General features: G+C 37.8%; 2 protein-coding genes across 2 annotated transcripts; both read right to left on the bottom strand.

The window, feature by feature from the left end:
• Positions 1 to 1621: 1621 nt before the first annotated feature.
• LOC117794597 (olfactory receptor 7E178) lies at positions 1622 to 2590 on the bottom strand. The gene has a single exon (XM_034635441.2). The coding sequence runs from the start codon at positions 2507 to 2509 to the stop codon at positions 1622 to 1624; it is 888 nt and encodes a 295-aa protein (XP_034491332.2). The 5' UTR covers positions 2510 to 2590.
• Positions 2591 to 13290: 10700 nt separating this feature from the next.
• On the bottom strand, positions 13291 to 14229 carry LOC139701526 (olfactory receptor 7C1-like). The gene has a single exon (XM_071600461.1). The coding sequence runs from the start codon at positions 14227 to 14229 to the stop codon at positions 13291 to 13293; it is 939 nt and encodes a 312-aa protein (XP_071456562.1).
• Positions 14230 to 21111: the final 6882 nt, after the last annotated feature.

The raw sequence follows: 21111 nt of genomic DNA, 5'->3' as shown, positions 1-21111 counted from the left end.
ACAGATGACAGGGGAGACAAGAGATGATGGGCTCTGAGAACAAAGGCAAACCTCTTTAATGGTGAAAATTACACAAACAAGCCCAGAGAAAATTCATTTTCTGAAAATGTTTGAGAATTTCTAGGCTTTTTTATTGGCAGGGCAATGGGATAGGGAGAGCCTCTGGGGATTAAATCCAGGTCCTCCCATATGCTGGGCAAATGCTCTATCACTGAGCTACATCCCCAGTCCTAAAATTTCTATTAGTCTGTGGTGAACGTCTTCCACTACATGAAATCAATCCATAAAAACTGTGAGAAGTAGCTATTTTCTCAAAAGCCAAAAACTCAACAAAGAGAACAAGGCATGCAAAAAAATATGGAAACATGGCCGAATCAGAGAAATAAATTAAATATTCATAAACTTACTGTGAAATATTCTTTAAAGAAATTAGATCTATGATTTATCTGACAAAAATACAAAACATCCACCTGAAGGATAGTCAGTAAGCTAAAAAAGAACACAGACAACAAAATCGGGGAAGCAATGCATGAACAAAATGAGAATATTAGCAAACACCTATAAATTATTAAAAAGCAACAAAAATTTTGGAGTTGGAGAATCAATAAGTAAATTGAAATATTTGATAGTGTCATAATAGACTCAATCAACCAGAGGGACATAATCAATAAACTTAGGAACTAATTATTTGAAATTATTGAATCAGTGAAGCAAAATAAAAAGGAACAAATAAAAATGAAGAGATTCTAAGGATTTTATGGGAAACTATTAAGCTGAATTTTTTGCATTAGGGGAATTTCAGAAAGGGAATAGGGTGGAAGAGATAGAGATTCAACTTTTTAAAATAATGATTGAAATTTTAAATTTCTCAAATTTGAAGAATAGACATACATATCCAAACACTAAACAAACTCTGATAAATCCAAAGACACCCATAATGAGATATATTACACTCAAATCATCAAAAGTCACAAAGTTCAAACAATGGCAGCATCACGGAAAAGCAATTCAACATGTACAAGGAAAATCCTAAAGGATTATCAGCAGATTTCTTAGTAAAATCCTTGGGCATCTTAAAAAGTCTCAAGCTCAAGCCACATACCAGTTCAATAAATCAGAATGTCTGGTGGTGAGACTCAGGCATCAATGTTTTTAAAGATCCCTTAGTGCTTCCCATAAAGGCAATCTGGAGGACCAGTGATACACATCCTAATAGATAACCTACATAAATAAATTTTTTATAAATGCAAAATTTATATGGTAAAGACACAGAAGCTACTGAAAAATATATTAATTATAAGAAATTTTAAGTATATGAAAAGATAGTTGCTCATCTTTCTGAGATTCTTGGATAATTAATAATAAAGTACAGAAGGTTGCATAAGTATAATAAAATTCAGAAATGCATGAGTAAGCTGTACAAAGAATACAGAAACTCCCACAGTTTCACTAAAGACAGTTTTTTTTAAAAAGCAATATTTAGATATGAAATAGGAGGAGAAATGAAAACCACAAGAGCTTAAAAATGATGTGATGAAGGAGATGAGTTTTGCAGGCCAGGATGTTTAGTTTTGTTGCCTTTGCAGACCAGCACTGCAAATAGATAACACAAATCCTGAGACTAGACTATTTTTCTGAAAAGCCTCCACATAGCCCTCTTGATGTCCTTGTTTCTAAGGCTGTATATGAAAGGGTTAAGCATAGGGGTGACTACAGTGTATGCTACTGAGGCCACTGCACCCTTCCTAGGAGAAAGTGAGACAGCTGAACTGAGATACACCCCAAGGCCTGTCCCATAAAATAAGCAAACAATTGACAGGTGAGACCCACAGGTAGAGAAAGCTTTATATTTCCCACCTGATGATGGAACTCTCAGAATAGAGGAAACTATTTTATAGTAAGAGAAGAAGATCCCTGAGATAGGAAGAAAACCAGAGATGGCACCAACAAAATACATGACTATGTTATTGGTAAATGTATCAGAACAGGCAAGGTTGAGGAGCTGAGAAGGGTCACAGAAGAAATGAGAAATCTCCACATTCTTGAAGTAGGTAAGTTGTAACACCATTGAATTATGCAGCTGGGAGACCAAAAGGCTGATGAGAACTGACAACAAAACCAATGAGCCACAAAGGCGAGGGTGCATTATGACCTGGTAGTGTAGTGGATGGCAAATGGCTACAAACCTGTCATAGGCCATTACAGTTAGAAGCAGACTATCTAAACATCCAAAAAGCATTAAAAAAGACATCTGAGTCAGGCAGCCTGCATAGGAGATGACTCTGTTATGTGTTTGGATGTCCACAATCATCTTTGGGACCGTGGTAGAGGTGAAACTGATGTCAGCCAAGGACAGGTTGGCGAGGAAGAAGTACATGGGGGTGTGGAGGTGGGAGTCAGAGCTGACAGCCAGGATGATGAGCAGGTTCCCAAGCACTGTGACCAGGTACATGGACAGGAACAGTCCAAAGAGGAGGGGCTGCAGTTCTGGATCCTCTGAGAGGCCCATGAGATGGAATTCTGAAACACTTGTTACATTCTGTGATTCTATATTGGAGAGAAACCTTTTGAGAAGGAAAAATAGGTTGAAAAAAGTAAATAAGCAAACCAGTACACAGCACTGTCTATTATTTTGGGTTAAAGCAATTCACTAGTAAAGTCCTTTTGTTTGAGTGCCATATACCCTCAGCAATATTTCTTAGTTATGACACTCCCAAACATCTTAGAACTCTGTCATCCTTTATTTTTGTGGTATTCATCTTTTTCTATACACATCAATCTTAGAGACACTCAACTGAAGTATATTTTAAAAGCAAAAACATTAGAGATAAATATGTAATTATGATAAAATATTATTTTAAGAAAAAAACAAAGATAAATATCCTTTCACCTTTAAGAAAAAGATCATTCTAATTAAAAGAAAGTAAAAACTATTTTATTCAAATGTAATGCAAGAAATTCTCTTGTTATATAATATTTATAAGCTCTATAAGTGCTAAAACCAAAGTATCTGGATTCTAACTCAAAACAAAATATTCATAATCATAAAACATTTTTATGTGCCAGTTATCGTCATGGATTTTCATCCTTTTTTGTCCTTCTGACTTTGCTCCTTTATGGAATTAAGTGCTCACTCAAAACTGTAGGATGTATGTTTTTAATTCTTCTCTAATATAACATCTAACCTTGGCCTGATATACTTCAAATTTTCACAAACATGTTTTGGTTAAATATACCAAATCATATAGCATCATCAATCTCATAGATGTCATCAATGTATAATAATACCCAAATCATTAAATACATAATAATTACCATTTAAGAAATATTTTCTAATAATTCTCATTTTATTCAGTATTAACTTATCAATCCTACGCAATCTCAAGGAAACATCTGGTATTTCATACTTCTTTGTGTTCTCTCACTCTCTTTTAATTTTGTGATGGCTGGTTAAAATACATAAAGGGATTTCTTTTATTTCATTGACAAAATATAGTCATGTGTTCGGGGGGTACATAGTGATATTAAGATATGGTTACAAAGTAACTGGATCAAGTTTAAATGAATTTCTAATCTTAAGCATTTGGAAATGTGTCCTCATGAAATCCAACCTCCTTGCTGATGGTTGAGGAATTTAGGGCCATGGGTGAACCAAACCCAGGCCTGACACATGGCCTTCTTATGCCTAATTAACAGCTGTTCACTTCAATCTTTCCTGATACAGAAATTTCAGTTCTCTTTCACCAGCTCCCTGAGGGCAACTGTAGTCCTCATTTCTCTGAAGTAGGTAAGTTGTAACACCGTTGAATTATGCAGCTGGGAGACCAAAAGGCTGATGAGAACTGACAACAAAACCAATGAGCCACAAAGGCATATCACAGTATGATTTAATTTCAGAGAAAATACAAAAGGAAAAAAAGAATAGACAGGTGAATGTAATACCTGGAGAGTTTCCACACTGTAAAATGAAAATCATAGCTGAACTTACCTTACAGTGGTGTGTTTAAGAAATTGGGTGAAATGAAACAAAGTGCTTAGACCAGTGGTCAATAATACTAATTGATCATTATATTTACCTATGGGTATTTAAAATATACTGATGCTCTGCCATAGCTTAGAATGAATTAAATAATTATCTCTGTATATAGGGTTCTTAGTGGTCCAGGACCAAGAATCAATGTCTCAGAATACTGCCACACACTAGAAAATGTTCTATTAATAGTATATATGTTATTATCATCATTAACACTTACTACCTATATTAAAAATATAAACAATTCAATATTTGCCTCAGAACTTCTATTTAAAAAGATCTGAAATATTACCAATAAAATCTGAGTTTTCCTATATCCATGCATAATCCCATTCTTCTATACATCTGTCTCCAAAATGCAAACACTGTCAGGAATTTGATAAGTATATTTTGTCCATGATTTTCTAACATTAGTATTGATTTGCTTATGTGTAATTCTCTTGAAAATCTAGGTAACCAATATACTACTCTCTATTACATCTAACATTTTAATAAAATACTGAATTAAAGTCTTTCTGTGAAGTACATATATTCAGATATAACATTTCAATGCATAACATTGCCTGAAGATTGGATTTCATTTTATTTTTTAATTTCTCATGACAACAATCCTACGAAAATTCTCACACTTCTCTTACCACACAAGTGAGAATTTGTATATGATGTGTGCCTTCAGGGTAGCTGTTTTGAGTTGTAAAAAAAGATGTATATTCAATTTTTACTATTTAATGCCTACATTTGTTTTTCCAATAGAAAAAATCAGGTGCTATCAAATACTTTCTTTTATTAGATATCAAATGAAGCGAAGCTCAGTGGCACACACCTGTAATCCCAGTAACTTAGAAGGCTGAGATAGGAGGACCACAAATTCAAAGCCAGCCTCAACAAGTGAGGCCCTAAGGAACTTATGAGACCCTGTTTTTAAATAAAAAATAAAGCACCCCTGGGTTCAATCCCCAGTACCAAAACAATACAACAACAACAAAAATGATATCAAATAAGAAATATTCTTGAAGTCTGTCTAATATAATCACTTTCTGAGAGATCCATGTGAAAATTCTCATCTTATATAGGAAATAATATTTCCATGTCTCAGATATCCAAACTTGGTTGTAAAAGTGCATTATTATTCATTTTAAAAATTACATACTTATGTCAGAAATGCCTCTATGAACCACAGTTCATGCTGCCACTACTCAGATGAACTCACTGAATTGCAAGAGAAAGAATCAATGCTTCTGCCTTGTTTTGTTTATCTGTGCTTGGGGGTTTTACAAGAAAAACTCTAATTTGGCTCACATGAGGAAACAAAGTCCTGAAAGTACAGTCAATAGACCACAGAGTGAATCCAATTTCTTTTTCTAACACTCACAATTTAGTACATATAAAGAACTCTCCCCTTCTCTGTACTAGCTTTCCTTATCTGGAAATGGGGAGAATAATACTAAACTCTAGAGATGTACAGTGCCTAAACTTAACAAATATTTGTTCATTATTTTGTAAAAGAATTTGAATCATCATTGGAATTTATTCCAGGCTTATTCATAAAACACAATCCTATACAGTTTTTATTCCCTTTTGTTGTTTATATGGTACAGAAGACAAGTCTCTCAGGTCTCAGGCACTGGAGCCCAAGAAAATTGAAATACAAAGTTCTATTCCTTTCAAGTAAAAGAACAATAACGTTTTATACCTGGAAGTGATCATTGTAGATGAAATTAAATAAACTATATAGAGTCAGGCACTTGGGAAAGTTTAATAAAGATTCATGACATCATCATTATAGTCATCTTTGTTCTTATCTTCATCCTGACCTGCATGATCATTTTAGAGCACATAAGAGACAGTTTAGAGAGATCCATTTCTTGTGATAATAAAAGAGATACCCACCAGAGCTAGAGCTAGTGTGGAAAGAGAACAGAACTCCTCTCAGTCATGGATCCTGACCAGAACCAAGACTATAAACTAGAATAGTGGTCACAGAATGTGGGAAGGGAAGGGAGAAGTGGGAAAGATGGAGATGGGATAACAGGTACTAAAATACAGTTAGCTAGGAGGAATAAATTTTAGTGTTCTATAGCACAGAAGGGTAGGCAAAGTTTACAATAATTTATTATATATTTTATAAAGAACTAGAAGAGAGGCATTTGAATGTTCCCAACACAAAGAAATAAGAAATGTTTAAGGAGACATAAATGCTAATTATCCTGGTTTGATCATGAAATATTATATACATGTATCAAATTATCACACTGTGCTCCATAAACATATACAAAATTATTATGTCAATTAATTTTTAATTTAATTTTTTATTTCATAGGCCTCTGAGTTACAACTTTGTATTTGGGGGGCCTCCTATCTGGATACTCCAACTTCTTGTCTGGGTAATGAGGAACTGATGCTCTCTGAGTCCCTTTTGCATTTAGTTTCTTCCACCACACTCACCAGTCAGTGCTGCCACTATGCTGGGGCATGACCAGGGAGTGACGATCCATTGCCTCTCCTCTGCCTGGTGAGTGGTGAGGAATCAGACTCCATCCTCAGAATTGGGAGGAGGACAGACTCAGGCATGGACCTCCAATGTAGACAATGACTCTGGAAAGAGGAGACACACAGAACCAACTGGACTGGGACCAAAAAGCTGCAGGACATAGGCTGATTGTTTATAGTTGTATGGGTGGGTCTGAGAGCTCCATAGGCAGAGCTCATAATTAGCCAAATTGGTTCATGTAATGCTAATCTCTGAAGATAAGTTAACATTAATGGAACAGAAGCATAGAGAAAGTTGGCTACTCCCCTCTTATAACTCTGAAGCTTCATAAATCTCAAACTCACTTTTTAAGTTTAAACAAAATCAAGAGTTTAATCTCATTAAAAGCATGCAAATTACCAAGAAATTTTGAGAAAATTAGATCAGTATTGAGAATCAGATAGCATATCAGATAGCATAATTATCTCAGGTTAATACTTTTGCCTCTAGAATGAACTGACAGAGGTGTATCAAATCTCCAACAATAATCACATTGTTAGACTTCAAGTGTCCAAATCCCCCTTGCAAACACACCCCATAAAGCAAGACATTCCGTGGGACTACTCCTAGTAGCTGAGGACAAAGAACAGACTCTCTTGGATAAGGCTAAATTTTCACTACACACATCACAACCTGGGCTTCAAACAAGACTCTCTTAGAGCAAAATGAGCATAGTTGTTGGAACATCTACCTTCAGCATACCTTTTATGTAACAAATAAACCCTATCAGTCTGAGTGTTCCTATCACTCAGAAGCCAGTATTGTGTTGAGATAGATTATTTTAAAAAATAACTAATCTGTGCAGGGTGTGGTGGCATACACCTATAACCCCAGTGACTCAGGAGGCTAAAGCAAACATTGCAAATTTGTGAGGGCCCTCAGCAATTTAATGAGACCCTGACTCAAAATAAAATTAAAAAGGTCTAGTGATGTAGCTTAATGGTAAAGTACCCTGAGTTCAAGCCCTAGTAACAAAAAAAAAAAAAAAAACTAATCTGTCTAGTAAATACTTTATATACATTTTCATTTATTTGTGCTAATGTACTTACCTCTCCCCCTTAATTTAATGCTATATGTACCTGTAATAAATTTGTGCAAAACTAACTTAGCTGAAAGTTAACTAAATTCAGTTCTAAGCATTCTAAATCCTGTGACTAAGCTAGTAATGGATTTCCTTCATTAAATAATCCATTTGTTCATTCCTATACCCTCATCTCTTTCTTTCTGTCTTTCCCCCTCCCCTCACTCCCTGCCCTGGCCCACTTTTATTTTTGTTCATACTTTTTCACCTTTGGAAGGGACATTAGTTTTCGTCAATGTTCTGGTCCAGATTGCCAGCACTAATACTAGTCTAGCAAGTTCCTACCCCTAAGTCCACTCCCATTTATATGGGGGAAAGTTACACAGGTACAAAATTTGAGAGCTATCATGACTACTAGACAATAAGGGACAGTCACCATGAAACCTAATTTTGTCAGATGGGTGAACACAGGGTTCACCTACTCAAGCCCTAGGAATTCTGACACAGAGGCCTAAAGCTATGCCTAAAAGTTTTTGCCTTGGAATCACTTCTTCTTCTGGTGCCCAAGGTTTCAACTCTCGTCCTGCCTGGGCTACTGCACTGAGTTAGAAAAAGAAAGTTGAAATAATATGGAGAAGAATTATAGGTTTGTGCCAGCATTCTCTCCTTCCCTTCTCCTCTTCCCCAGATCCACAAGAAAAGCAGGTGAATCTATCTAGTTGGGAACAAACCTCAGTGTTGAATTTGAGCTCATACTCGCAAAGGCCCTTCATGCCTTTATCTCTGGCTATTTTAGACAACTCAAGTTATTTCAATTGTCCATCCTACTTTTCTATTAGACCTACTGTAGTTTAGGTAAGTGTCCCCCAAATGCCCATAAAGTCCCCAGAGCAGCACCACTGGGAGGCAGTGGAATCTTTAAGCAGTGGGGTCTAATGAGAGGTCTTCAGAACGTGGGGCACATGCTCTCAGGGGATAATTTGACCCCAGACCCTTCTTCTTCTGTTTCACAACCATGAGATGAATGGCTTTCCTTGACCACATACCCCTGCCATAATATGCTACTTCCTACAGTCCCAAAAGCAACAGAACCAACTGATAATGGACTGAAACCTCCAACACTGTGAGCCAAAACCAAATTTTGCTCTTTATAAGTAGCTTGTCATTTGTTATAGTGATGGAAACCTAACACAAACTATTAGTCTGAGGACGAAAGTGTGTTTCTTGTTATGAGGAATGAGACACAGGGGTTGAAATTGGTGCCTTGTCATCTGTTCTAGTTCTTTTATGGTACTCTGAACATTCACTTTTACCATCTAGTAAGAAAAGCCCAGTCCAGAGATAAATTTCTATTCCTGTCAGGATCACTTATGTTTTACAGTTGAACATAAATCCAACCCACCAGCCATGTGCAGGGCCTTCCTCCTAAGGATTCTGTCCCCTAGCCATATGCAGCCTCTTTCTCTCTTGTTGGCACACAGAATGTTCATATGGGCACTCTGTATCTCAGAGGTGCAAGAAAAATATGTCTACCTTCAGGTCATCTATACACTGCTGTTTCCCCATTTTGGTCAGATTTTTCACTACTGTGACTAAAAGACCCTATCAGAACAATTGTAAAAGAGGAAAAGTTTGAGGGCTCACAGTTTCAGAGGTCTCACTCCATAAACATAAGGCTCACTTTCACAAGGCTCAAGGTGTGGCAGGACATCATGGAGGAAGAGTGTGGCAGAGGGAAAAAGCTCACATGTTGATCAGGAAAGAGAGACAGTCCACTCTTCAGATACAAAATATATATGCCATAGCCATGCCCCCAGTGAACCACTTCCTCCAGCCACACCCCACCTGCCTCTAGTTACTACTCACTTTAACCCATCAGGAATCAATTCACTGATAATGTTAAAGCTTTGACCTAAACATTTCTCCTCCAAATCTTGCATTGTCCCACACATGAGTTTTGGGGTACACCACATATAAATCATAACTTTCTGTTCCTGGTCCACAAAAGCTCACTCTCATCTGACAATGCAAAACACATTTAGTAAATACACAAGAGTCCCCATAGTCTCAACTGTTCCAAGATTGCTCAAAGTTCAAGTCCAAAGTATTCTGAAGCTCAAGGCAATCTTGCATTGTAAACTCCTGTAAAATTAAAAGCAACTTACAAGTATCCAATATATAAAGGTACACAGTAAACATAAAAAAATAGGGGTATAGAAAGAAGGAAGGGACCAAAGCAAGACAAAAATCCAGCTGGACAAACAAATCCTGTAGTTCTGTGTTCATCCTCTGGAGTACATGTCATGATATCCTCTCCAAAGGGCTTGTCTAGCTCCACCTCTGTGGCCTTGATGGCTGCAGTACAAGTAGCCTTTCTGTTTTCTTGCCTCTGCTCAATTCCTACAGCTTTCCTACATTTTTGGCATTTCTTAATCTCAGGGGTCTCCACTGCAGCTTCTGCTTCCTCCTCAAATCTCCACACCTTGCCTTCTCAGGGAGCACCTTCAGGGAATCTGACCCTGCTACACTTTGTCTGGCTTCCAAGGCCTTCCTCTGAAATCTTGGCAGAAGCCTCCATGACCCCCTAAATATAGCATCCTGCATTCCTGAGGAACTAGCATCATGGGGTTGACACCAAGGTCTGCCACCATCTTAAGCAGTAGCCAAGCCTCTAGTGACCTGGATTATTATTCCAGCAGACTCTGAGTGTCTGGGTGGATGAACACATTGAAAAAATTTCCTAGGCCCTCTTATGCAAGGATTCCCCACTGGTCCCTTCTCAAGAGAATTTTCACTTTTACTCCCTTGAGCCTGAGATGGGTGTGGTTTTGCCAGGTCCTGAGATGCCCTCAAGCCATCTTTCTTATTGTCTCTGGGCAAAATCTTTAGCATTTCATTAGTGCTAGTGATATCTTTAACAACTACAACTTCCTTAGCCCTAGTTTTACTCCACCTTTCAAGTCCAAGTTTTTTAAATATTTCTATTCTGCTTTATGCTCCTGAATATCACAATAAACTTGGCTAAAAGCCACCAGCAATACCCATGCCACTTCCTGTATGCTATGTTGCCTAGACATTTCTTCTGCCAGATTAATAAATCCATCACTTTTAAAATCAGCATCACAGAGAGTCTCAGGACACAGAACAAAATGCAGATAACTTTTTAGCTAGAACATAACAAGAATGACATCTAGTCTAACTATCAATAGAATCCTCTTTTTCCTCTAAGCCCTCTTGAGTCCTGTCTTCACTGTCCTATTGGCATTCTGGTCTTCTGAGCTCCCACCAGAATCAGCCATTAAGCTTTGGCTTACAACAACCTAAAGCATTTCCAGCTTACACTGCTAAACATTTCAAAATTCCTCCCACCTATTCAAAATGTTCCAAAAACTTAGCAACCACACGGTAAGATTAGTCACAGAAAAGACCCCACTTCTACGTGACAATTTCTGTTTTAGTCAGCTGTTTCACTGCTGTGACTAAAAGACCCGAACAGAACAATTGTAAAGGAGGAAGAGTTTATTTGATGGCCCACAGTTTCAGAGATCTCAATTCATAGACAGTAGACACCATTTCTCAGGGCTCAAGGTGAGGCAGGAGATCATAGAGGAAGAGTGTGGCAGAGGGAAGTAGCTCACATGGTGATCAGAAAACAGAGAGAGAAAGACTTCACTCTCCAGATGCAAAATATATACCCCATAGCCACATCCCTAGTGAACAACTTCCTCCAGCCACACCCCACCTCCCTCCAGTTACCACTCATTTAATCCCATCAATGTGGATTCATTGATAATGTTAAGTCTTTGACTCAATCATTTCTCCTCTAAAACTTCTTACATTTTCTCACATGAGACAATGCCACTCATCTTATGATTCAGATGGACACCTCAAGGGAGCACACCAGAATATCCACTCACTGGTTCCAATCATCTTACACTCCTAGAAAAGGACTTCTGATCAGCACCAACATGTCCTCTATTACTACCTCCCTTAAATCTCCATAGTGATTTATTTCCCAGGGTCATGCCCCACATAAACATACCTTTAATTGGTCAGTTTACTCAACATAGCTAGGCCATTGGCCAAAACCCATGAGGTAGTAAAAATACAAGTAGATAGGCAAACACCATGCAATTCAGCTCACTGAGATGATTTGTCTCTATCTTCTCAGAGTGGCAGCCTACCATCTGTTCAGCTTGTAATTGCCATCCATAAACCAAGTAGTTAATCAGTTTAGAGCTATACATAGAGCACTGCCCAAATGACAATGGAAGTGGACATTTCCTTGGATGGTTGCAAAGGCTACCTGCTCGTAAGTACTTGCTTGCATTTATCCAGTAATACATTCCTGTATAAATCATTTCCATTTCATTATGGAACCTATCTAGGTACCCACCTCCTCATTTGTGCATTTCTCTGACATTACTTAAGACATTATAGATATTTCAAGTTTCAATATTATTGTAAGCACTTTAGCCTTAGGGGTAGTGTGTTAATCTTTTCAGGTTGTTATAAAGAATACCATAAACCAGGTAGCTTATAACCAATAGAAACTTATTTTTCACAGCTCTGGAGACCAAGAGGTCTAATATCAAAGAATCTGATGAAGGTCACTTTCACAGATAATGCCTTCTTACTGTGTCCTTACATGGGAGAAAAGGCAAAGCAACTCCCTTGGAGCCTCTTTTATAAGAGCATCATGAGGGCAACAGTCTCATACTCTAATCACTTCCCAATGGTACGCTTTCTAATCCCATAACCTTGGTGATAAGGTTTCATCATATTAATTTGTAGGAGGATAAGCCTTCAGATCATAGCAGACTATTTCAATTAATAATTACAATCAAGAGAGTAATTATCTCTCAAATGGAAGTTATCAGGACTAAAATTCTGGTGGTCATTACAGGGTGGTGATCACAAGTTTTTTATTTAATTTCTAGTCTGTGCTCCACACAGCACTTTCATACAGATTTGTGCATACCAGTGTCCCGATTTCTTACATGACACTTTTTTTTTCTTTTGCAGTACTGGGTATTGAACCTAGGCATGTTATACCACTAAGCTACATCCCCATCCCTTTTTCATTTTTTATTGAGACAGGGTCTCACTAAGTTTTCTAGGTAGACCTCAAGTTTGTAACCCTCCTGCCTTAGCCTCCTGGGTAGCTGGGATTACAGATATGCACTATCATGCCCAAAGTAGTAATCTCTTTTTGTCTACCCAGATATTATATGCCTGAACATAGATTTTAGCTTTATGAGGGCAAGGATTTTTTTTCACTGCTATATTCTTAGCACCTAGAACAACCTGGTACACTATAGATATCCAATAAATATTGCCAAATGAATGAATTTAACAAAAACTAACAATGATTGTTGGTAAAAAATGAACTATTTAATGTTTTATCCAAGAGTCTCTGAGTTGATACTTGAATGGTTGTATAGACCTATAGGAATGCAAACATCAAGTTGAGATGTAGTGATGTAAAATGTAAAAGGAGGAGAGGTGGGGAATACAACTGAGGGTAACAGAGTGATCACCATAAAAGTTTCAGACAAAGTACTCACAGGGATATTTTGATTAAAGACAGAGAAACAGAGTGGGTGAGGGGTGAAAGCCTATATAATTTAGATTCAGAATTTCTTGACACAGAATTTCTTTTGCTGGTACTTTTGCCAGCTCAAGGGCCCAGGAACAGTATTCTTGTCACTGAACATAAAATGTACTACCAAGTAGTTTCTTCAGGGCCCTCTTAATGTCTGTGTTCCTCAAGCTATAGATAAAGGGGTTCAGCATGGGGGTGACCACAGTATACATCATTGAGGCCATCATGCCCTTCCAGGAAGATGATGATGCTTCAGAACTGAGGTATACACCAAGACCTGTCACATAGAATAAAGAAACCACAGATAGATGAGACCCACAGGTAGAAAAAGCTTTATATTTTCCATATGTTGATGGAATTCTCAGGATGGAAAAGACAATCCGGGTATAAGAGAAAAGGATCCCTGAAAAGGGAACAAATCCAAGAAGGCCAGTCACCATGTAGAGTATTATGTGATTGATCAGTGTGTCTGAACAAGCTAGCATGAGGGCCTGAGCAAGTTCACAGTAAAAGTGTCGAATTTCCCAATTGGTACAGAAGGATAGACGCAGCATCAACAGACTCTGGATCAGAGAATATGACAAGCTGATTAACCAGGATGTAAGAACCAGGAGGCCACACAAATAGGAGTTCATGATGACTGGATAGTGTAGGGGATGACAGATGGCTACAAACCGGTCATAAGCCATCACAGTGAGAAGGAAGGTATCCATGCCTCCAAAAACCATAAAAAAATACATCTGGGTGATGCAGCCTGCATAGGTGATGGATCTGCTCTGTGTCTGAATGTTCACCAGCATCTTTGGGACGGTTGTAGAGATGAAACCAATGTCAGCAAAAGACAGATTGAAGAGAAAGAAGTACATGGGTGTATGAAGATGGGAATCTGAGACAATGGCTATGATGATGAACAGGTTCCCAAGGAAGGTGACTATAAACATGGATAGGAACAATCCAAATAACATCAGTTGATGCTCTGAGTCTTGGAAAAATCCCAGCAGTATAAATTCTAAAGCATTTGTTTGATTTCCTAGTCCCATGTTGTTGACACATCAGCTAGACAATTAAAGAGAAAGAACATTAAATAGACACCAGACAGACTATCTCGGCTTCTTTGTTTCTTGAGGTAAAAAATTGGGCATGAAATCTTTAATATTATAGAATCTAGAAAACCTACATTCTCTCATTCGTTATAGGCAACATTTCATGATATTGACAAATCCATGTCTATTGGCCTATGGGAGACTCACCCATTCCCTTTGTCTCTGCCTTAGAATTAACTACAGAAAGTTAGAAGAAATTTTAGATCTTAGGGATAAAACAATCCACACCTGCTCCAATACACATGGGGCCCAGAGACCTAAAGAAAGTTCTGAGTTATCTTCCTTGTGTTTGGCAGGACTGGGACTCAGAGGAGGGTCAGATGACTCTGAGCAATAAGCAAATTTGAGAGGAGGGGAAATATCTGAAAAAATATTTCAGGATGAGTAGGATTTCAGTTTCCAAAGGAAAGGAAGAAATAACAGAAGAGGAGGTCAGAAGGAAGGAAGGGAGAGAGGGAGAGAGGAAGGGAAGGAGGGAGGAAAAGAAAATATTTTCAACAAATAATAAACCATGTTAACAAATGACTAGTAGGTAGTGGACCTGTGACCCTCAACATTTTACAGAAACAAGTGCTTTCTTCACATTTGCTACATGCTATTATACAGGTGCTTTTCACCTATAATAAATCAACTGATTGGTCAAACAGTCAAGGAAAACATAATTATCAAGGTTTAAACCATTGCAATGCCATAAGACATGGAAAAGGTCACAAAGAGATGTGGGGATTTCGGTTTGGCCCTGGTTTTGATTTTTATTTTGGTTTGGTTTTCATTTTGGTTTGGGGAGTTTGGGGGTGAGTAGTTGTTGTTATTGTTTGGGGTTTTTTACTGTTCTTGTTTTGTTTTGCTTCTTCTATTAAGGATCAAACACAGGGACTCTCACATGCTAACATTCAGCTACAACCCCAGCCCTCTTTATTTTTTATTTTGATACAAGTTCTCAATAAGTTGCCCAGGCTGCCAATATTTCTAAAATGAAAAACTGGTTATTTTATTTCCCTGCCTGAAATTTTTAGATGTCTTTCTAATGCTCTTCAGGATGATACAACAAAATATCACAACTCCATAGTTAACAAACAACAGAAATTTATTTCTCTCTGTTCTGATGACTGGAAAGTCCACCATTAAAGCAATGAGGGACAAGTGTCTTATGGGAGTCGATTTTCTTTGTTCATAGATGGCACTATCTTGATGTGTAATCACATGGTGGGAGAAGGTGAAAAAGCTCCTTTGAGCCTCTTCTATAAGGACACTGATCCCATTCATGCAGCTTCACTCTCAAGATGTAATTACCTGCCAAGAGGTCCCATCTCTTAATACCATGGCCTTGAGGGTTAAGATTTCAAAATGTGAATTTTTTTCAGGTCAGTCATTCTGAAAATATCTGGAATTCTTGATCTATCATGGGTCCACTCTGATCCTACAGCCTCATTTCTCAACACTTCTCAACTGTTACTCTAAATTCTGAACATACTGAAAACCTTCCTTGTATCAAAATGGGACAGAGCCTCTTATATAACCATGATTTTCAAGCACTCTTCCCTCTAATTTCTTCCTATATTTCTATACTTGACACAGCTCTCCCCTGTTTAGGCTCTTTCCAACCCCATCCATCCTCAATTTCAACTGATTTATTGGCATAGAGGATAACTTATATTGTTTGGGGCTAAATTAATGAATGGATGAGCCCACAATTTTTTCCATTGCTGTGACGCATCTAGTATACCCTGGGTGTCTGTTACTCCAAAATCTTCAGCAACCCTTGCCCCCAAGGGAGTTAATATACAGAGATGTGATAAATGGAATCAAAAGTTTTTGAAAGAGGAAAGGAAGAGAGAAGAGGGAATATGCTTTTACTCATTAAATAACCAGGCCCTCCTCTCAAGCCTAGGCAGGATATATCCCCAAGTTAGCACATCCCAGGATGCAACAGTGTAGCCAGCCCATCTTCTCTTGCCCTTCTACTTACTCTCTCACCAGGAATCCTTTCCCATGGAAACATCAGCAACTTCCTCTCCACAAGCTTTGTCTGAGTCACTTACATACATGTCCCTCGGTTTCTGTCCTCTTTTACAATGAAAACAAAAGGAAGAATAAATAGAGGAATCACACATTTACATGAAATTCACAGAGAACTGTCATAGCAGTAGTTCTGGTGGGATTATAAATAAGGGGAGTCATCATTTCCATTCTTTTCTTGGAATTTCCTCAGTGTTTATATTTGTCCTTTCACTTGCATGTAGAACAGCTGAATACTTTCCATCTCTGAGTGAGGAAGTCCTCTCTCTCTGTTCTCTCCTCAAACACCACATTCCCAAAGAGAACAATAGAAGGCAAATGAATGAGAACATTCCCTCCACTGTGTCTGGTTGCAGGAGCCTCAGAACATAAATAAGAAAAGAGTCATGCCGGGAAAATGCCCTGCTCTCCTTCCCAGTGTTATGCCAAGCATCCCCCCATCCATTCAGGTGCCTATGAGAACAGTGGGATATCAGTCTTCCGCAAGTAATTAATGAGCACCAGAGAGGAGAATACTCCAAAGTATTCTTATGACCTCTGCTGATTTGGGGAATGGTTAATGAAAGGATTGGCCTATGAAGCTGGAATCTCTTCTCAGCTCTATATTAGGTCCTCTGAGAAAAAGATATATAGTCTACACAAACATTCAGGTTTTTGAAGGGAAGTGCTTTTATGAAAGCACTTCTCCCTTAAATGTTTCTGCTGAGAACCATGGATACAGGTGAAGTGGGCAAGAAGGCCAGGTCTGTCCGGAGAAACAGGGGTGTTACTAAGCACGTGACAATGACAGCAGAATTCAGAAAGGCTTGTTCTAGGCTAAGGAAGAATGAAGACTTTGGAGTTCTTGGTCAGACAACAAAAAATGACTAGAAAAGACCAAGACTTTACTACAAAGTATCCATTTGTAAAACCCAGACTGGTAACTCTAACACTGGACTGTGTTATCCACAGCAATTCTGTGCTGTCAGGGTGCCCTAATGACCAAAATAGAGTAACCCTCCCCATAACCTCCTCAGCTATCCACCCAAATACTATACAATCAAAGTAAAACTTCACTATACAAAGGCAAGTTTAAGCAACTAATCTAGTCATTCTACTTTCCAAGCAAATATTCTTGAGAGCTCCCTCTCCATGAATATCATCTCTTTTCCCTCATCACTTACTGGGCTATGTAGGCTTGGCAGCATGGACCCACTGCAGGGCCAACTTCCTCAAATTGTGTTCTGTGATGAAGACAGAAGATCTGTCCACTGGAAGAGCAGGGAGACAGAGCCAGGCATACGGTATGGGGTCTGGTTGACTTCTCCTGGAGAAGGCATGAGTGTCTTAGCCTGGCACTTAAAGGCCTTGGTGACTATAAGCTGATGAGTTTCAAGTTGCACTCTGGAGGCTGTATCCCCAGTGAAGTTTATTAAACAAATTGATCAATGGTATGTTCCTTCCTTGATCAGTTTGGCTCCATAACAGCAGGAATAAACAGGAAGAAGTCTCTAACTCCTCAATTCCTTATTCCAGGGAGACTAACTGTAGGTCCATCAGGATTCCTCTCTCCTGTGTTCCTCTCCTCTGGGAAGAGTCACTAGTCTTGCTAGATTCCCTCTTGGTGACAAATGTCACCATTTTCCACTTACAGTTTCCTTATCAGGCAGATGGCTGAGTAGCAAACAGTCTCAGGATTCTCTAGTGTAGGGATTCTCAAAATTTGGCCTACACCAGGATGACCATGAGGACTTGTTTAAATTCAGAGTACTGAGACCCACTCACCCCCAGTTTTGTCTCAGTAGATCTGACTTTAAGTCTGATAATTTGCATTTTGGGAAAGTTTCAATTTTTATATCCCCAAGACAGTCTTTTTTTTAAGCGAGAGAGAGAGAGAGAGAGAGAAAATTTTTTTAATATTTATTTTTTTAGTTTTCGGTGGACACAACATCTTTATTTTACTTTTATGTGGTGCTGAGGATGGAACCCAGCGCCCTGCACATGCCAGGTGAGCGCGCTACCACTTGAGCCACATCCCTAGCCCCCAGTACACTCTTTTGAGAAACACTGTCCTAGGATTTAGATTTCTCAAAATCATCACCTTGGGCTTTGCTAATATACAGCTTCCTACTCTATCCTTGTCAATATATTCAGGGAAAGATCTCAGAATCTACTTTTTAAATATTTCAAGTGGTTTTTAATCTTTTTATTAATTTTTATTGTGGTAAAATATAAATAGCAAAACATGCAAAAAATTGTCATGATTTTTCAGTGCATGGTTCAGTGGCACCATATGTATTCACAATGCTGTGCGGCAGCACCTCTGTCCATTTCCCAGGCTTTTAATCATCCAAACATAACTTTTATTTCCATTAAACAGTAACTCACCATACTCCTCCACCTCCAGCCCCTGGCAACCACTATGGCTCTTTCTATGCTTATGAATTCCCTCTTCTAGGTTTTTCCATCTAAAAGATGAATACTTGGAGGTAGTCTTTTTATTGCCTAATGATGTTCATCATGCGGCACATAATCAGGAAAAGAACAAATTTTAAAAGGAAGAATTGAATCTTTATTTTACCATAGAGTGTAATATTTTAGTTTTTATATACAATATTATCTAACCTCAGTATTGGAAGTAATATCAAATCAATGGTATGTTCCTTCCTTGATCAGTTTGGCTCCTTGGATCTACCTATCATGATTTCAATTTGATATTACATTTTGAGGGATCTACCCATAATTATTTCAATTTGATATTATACTTCTTGCTATTGATCCAGCATTCTAAATTTTCTCATTATTCAATCTCTCCCTTTCCAGCCAACCTCTAAATACATGCCACTTGGTCACTTGTTCTCTGAAAATTACTCTCTGCCATTTACCCACACATACACACACCATCCTTTCTTGTATATCCATTGTAATTGGGTATGGATTTGAGTTTTCCTCATGTCAGTTAATGACAAACTAATCTCTCTGTCCTCAGTACAGAAATCTCCCAGTCAAGAGGGCTGTATATCATCTCTAATTATCAGAGAAATGCAAATCAAAAGCAATACACCATAATTCTCATATATTCCACTTGATCAACTATATAAAATACTCAGAGGTGAAGAGCACATTTATTGAAGACTTCATGAACTGCAAACATGAACAAATATAATGAAAGTATATTCTAGAGTTACATGAGTCTTTGTAACTAAGCAGAGGCGAGAATTCACTGGGACAATTGTTGAGTTCAGACACAGAATAGCTATGACTGAAACTGAATGATGGGGGACTCTAGAGGTAGTGGAAGACAAACTAGATAGATTCTTCTGACTGCATGCAGAAAAATGAAACTGGACCTTAATCTCACACCATATACAAAAACCTCCTCAAAATGAATTAAACATTTAATCCTAAGACCTGAAACTATAAAGCTACTAGAAGAAAACCAGAGAAGAAAAAACCCTTGACACTGGTCTAGGAAAATGGTTTTGCTTGATTTTTTTATTAGGGACTGAACCAGGGGCAATTTAACACCTAAGCTACCTTCCAGCCCTTTTTGTTTTTTATTTCAAGATAGGGTCTTGCTAAGTTGCTGAGTCTGGCTTTGAAATCACAATTCACCTACCTCCATCTCCCAAATTGCTGGGATTACAGCTGTGTGCACTGTGCCCTGTAAAAATGTTTTTAAGGTATACAGGCAAATGAGATTACATCTAACTAAAAACAATTTTGCACAGCAAAGAAAACAATCAGTGAAGATATAACCTACAGAATAGGAAAATAGTTTGCAAACCATTTATCTGACAAAAAGTTAAGACACAAAATACATATGGAACACAAACAACTCAATACCAAAAATAAATAAATAATTCAATTAAAAATATATAAAGGGCCTAAAAAGACATTTCTCAAAGAAGACATGAAATGGCAAACAGATATATGAAAAATATTCAACATCTCTAATTGTCAACTGAATGCAAATCAAAACCATGTAAGTCACATGTTTTATAATGGTTATTAACAAAAAGTCAAAATATAACAAGTGCTGGTAAGGGTATGGAAAAAAGGAAACCAATGTACTTTGTAGTATATCCATTATGGAATGCCATATGGAAGTTCCTAAAAATAAACACACACACACACACACAGAGAGAGAGAGAGAGAGAGAGAGAGAGAGAGAGAGAGAGAATCATGTGATTCAGCAATTCCTTTTGATTGTATATCCCAGGAATAAAATATTTGCACTTTTACACTAACTTCAGCATTATTCACAGTAGCCAAAATGTAAATCAATGTGTCTGACACATGAATGGATAAAGAAAATGAGATACACACACACACAGTACCCAAGGTGTGGAAAGAACCCAAGTATTCTTCAAAAGATGAATCAATAAACAAAAGATAATGTATACATACAAGGGAATATTATTTAGCCTTGAAATTCTGGAAATTCTGACACATACTATAACATGGATGAACCTTGAAGACATTATGAAATTATCCAGTCACAAAAGGACAAATACTGTATGATTCCACTCATGTGATATCCCTAGAGCAGTCAAATTCACAGAGACAAGAAATAGAGTGGTTATTGTCAGGGGACTGTGGTAAGTGAAAATGGGTAGTTATTGTTGAATACATACAGAATTTCATACTGGGAAGATGAAAAAAGTTCTGGAGATAGTGGAGATGGCTGCAAAACATTGTGAAGGAATTTAATGCCACTAAATTATGTACTTAAAAATGGCTAAAATTTCTTATGTTATAGACCATAATTATAAAATAATAAGGCAATATTATCTTTGCAAATTCCAAGACTTTTGGCAA

The sequence above is a fragment of the Marmota flaviventris genome, chromosome 1 (genome assembly GCF_047511675.1).
Source record: "Marmota flaviventris isolate mMarFla1 chromosome 1, mMarFla1.hap1, whole genome shotgun sequence".
NCBI lineage: Eukaryota > Metazoa > Chordata > Mammalia > Rodentia > Sciuridae > Marmota > Marmota flaviventris.
This window is presented reverse-complemented; position numbering and strand designations above follow the sequence as displayed.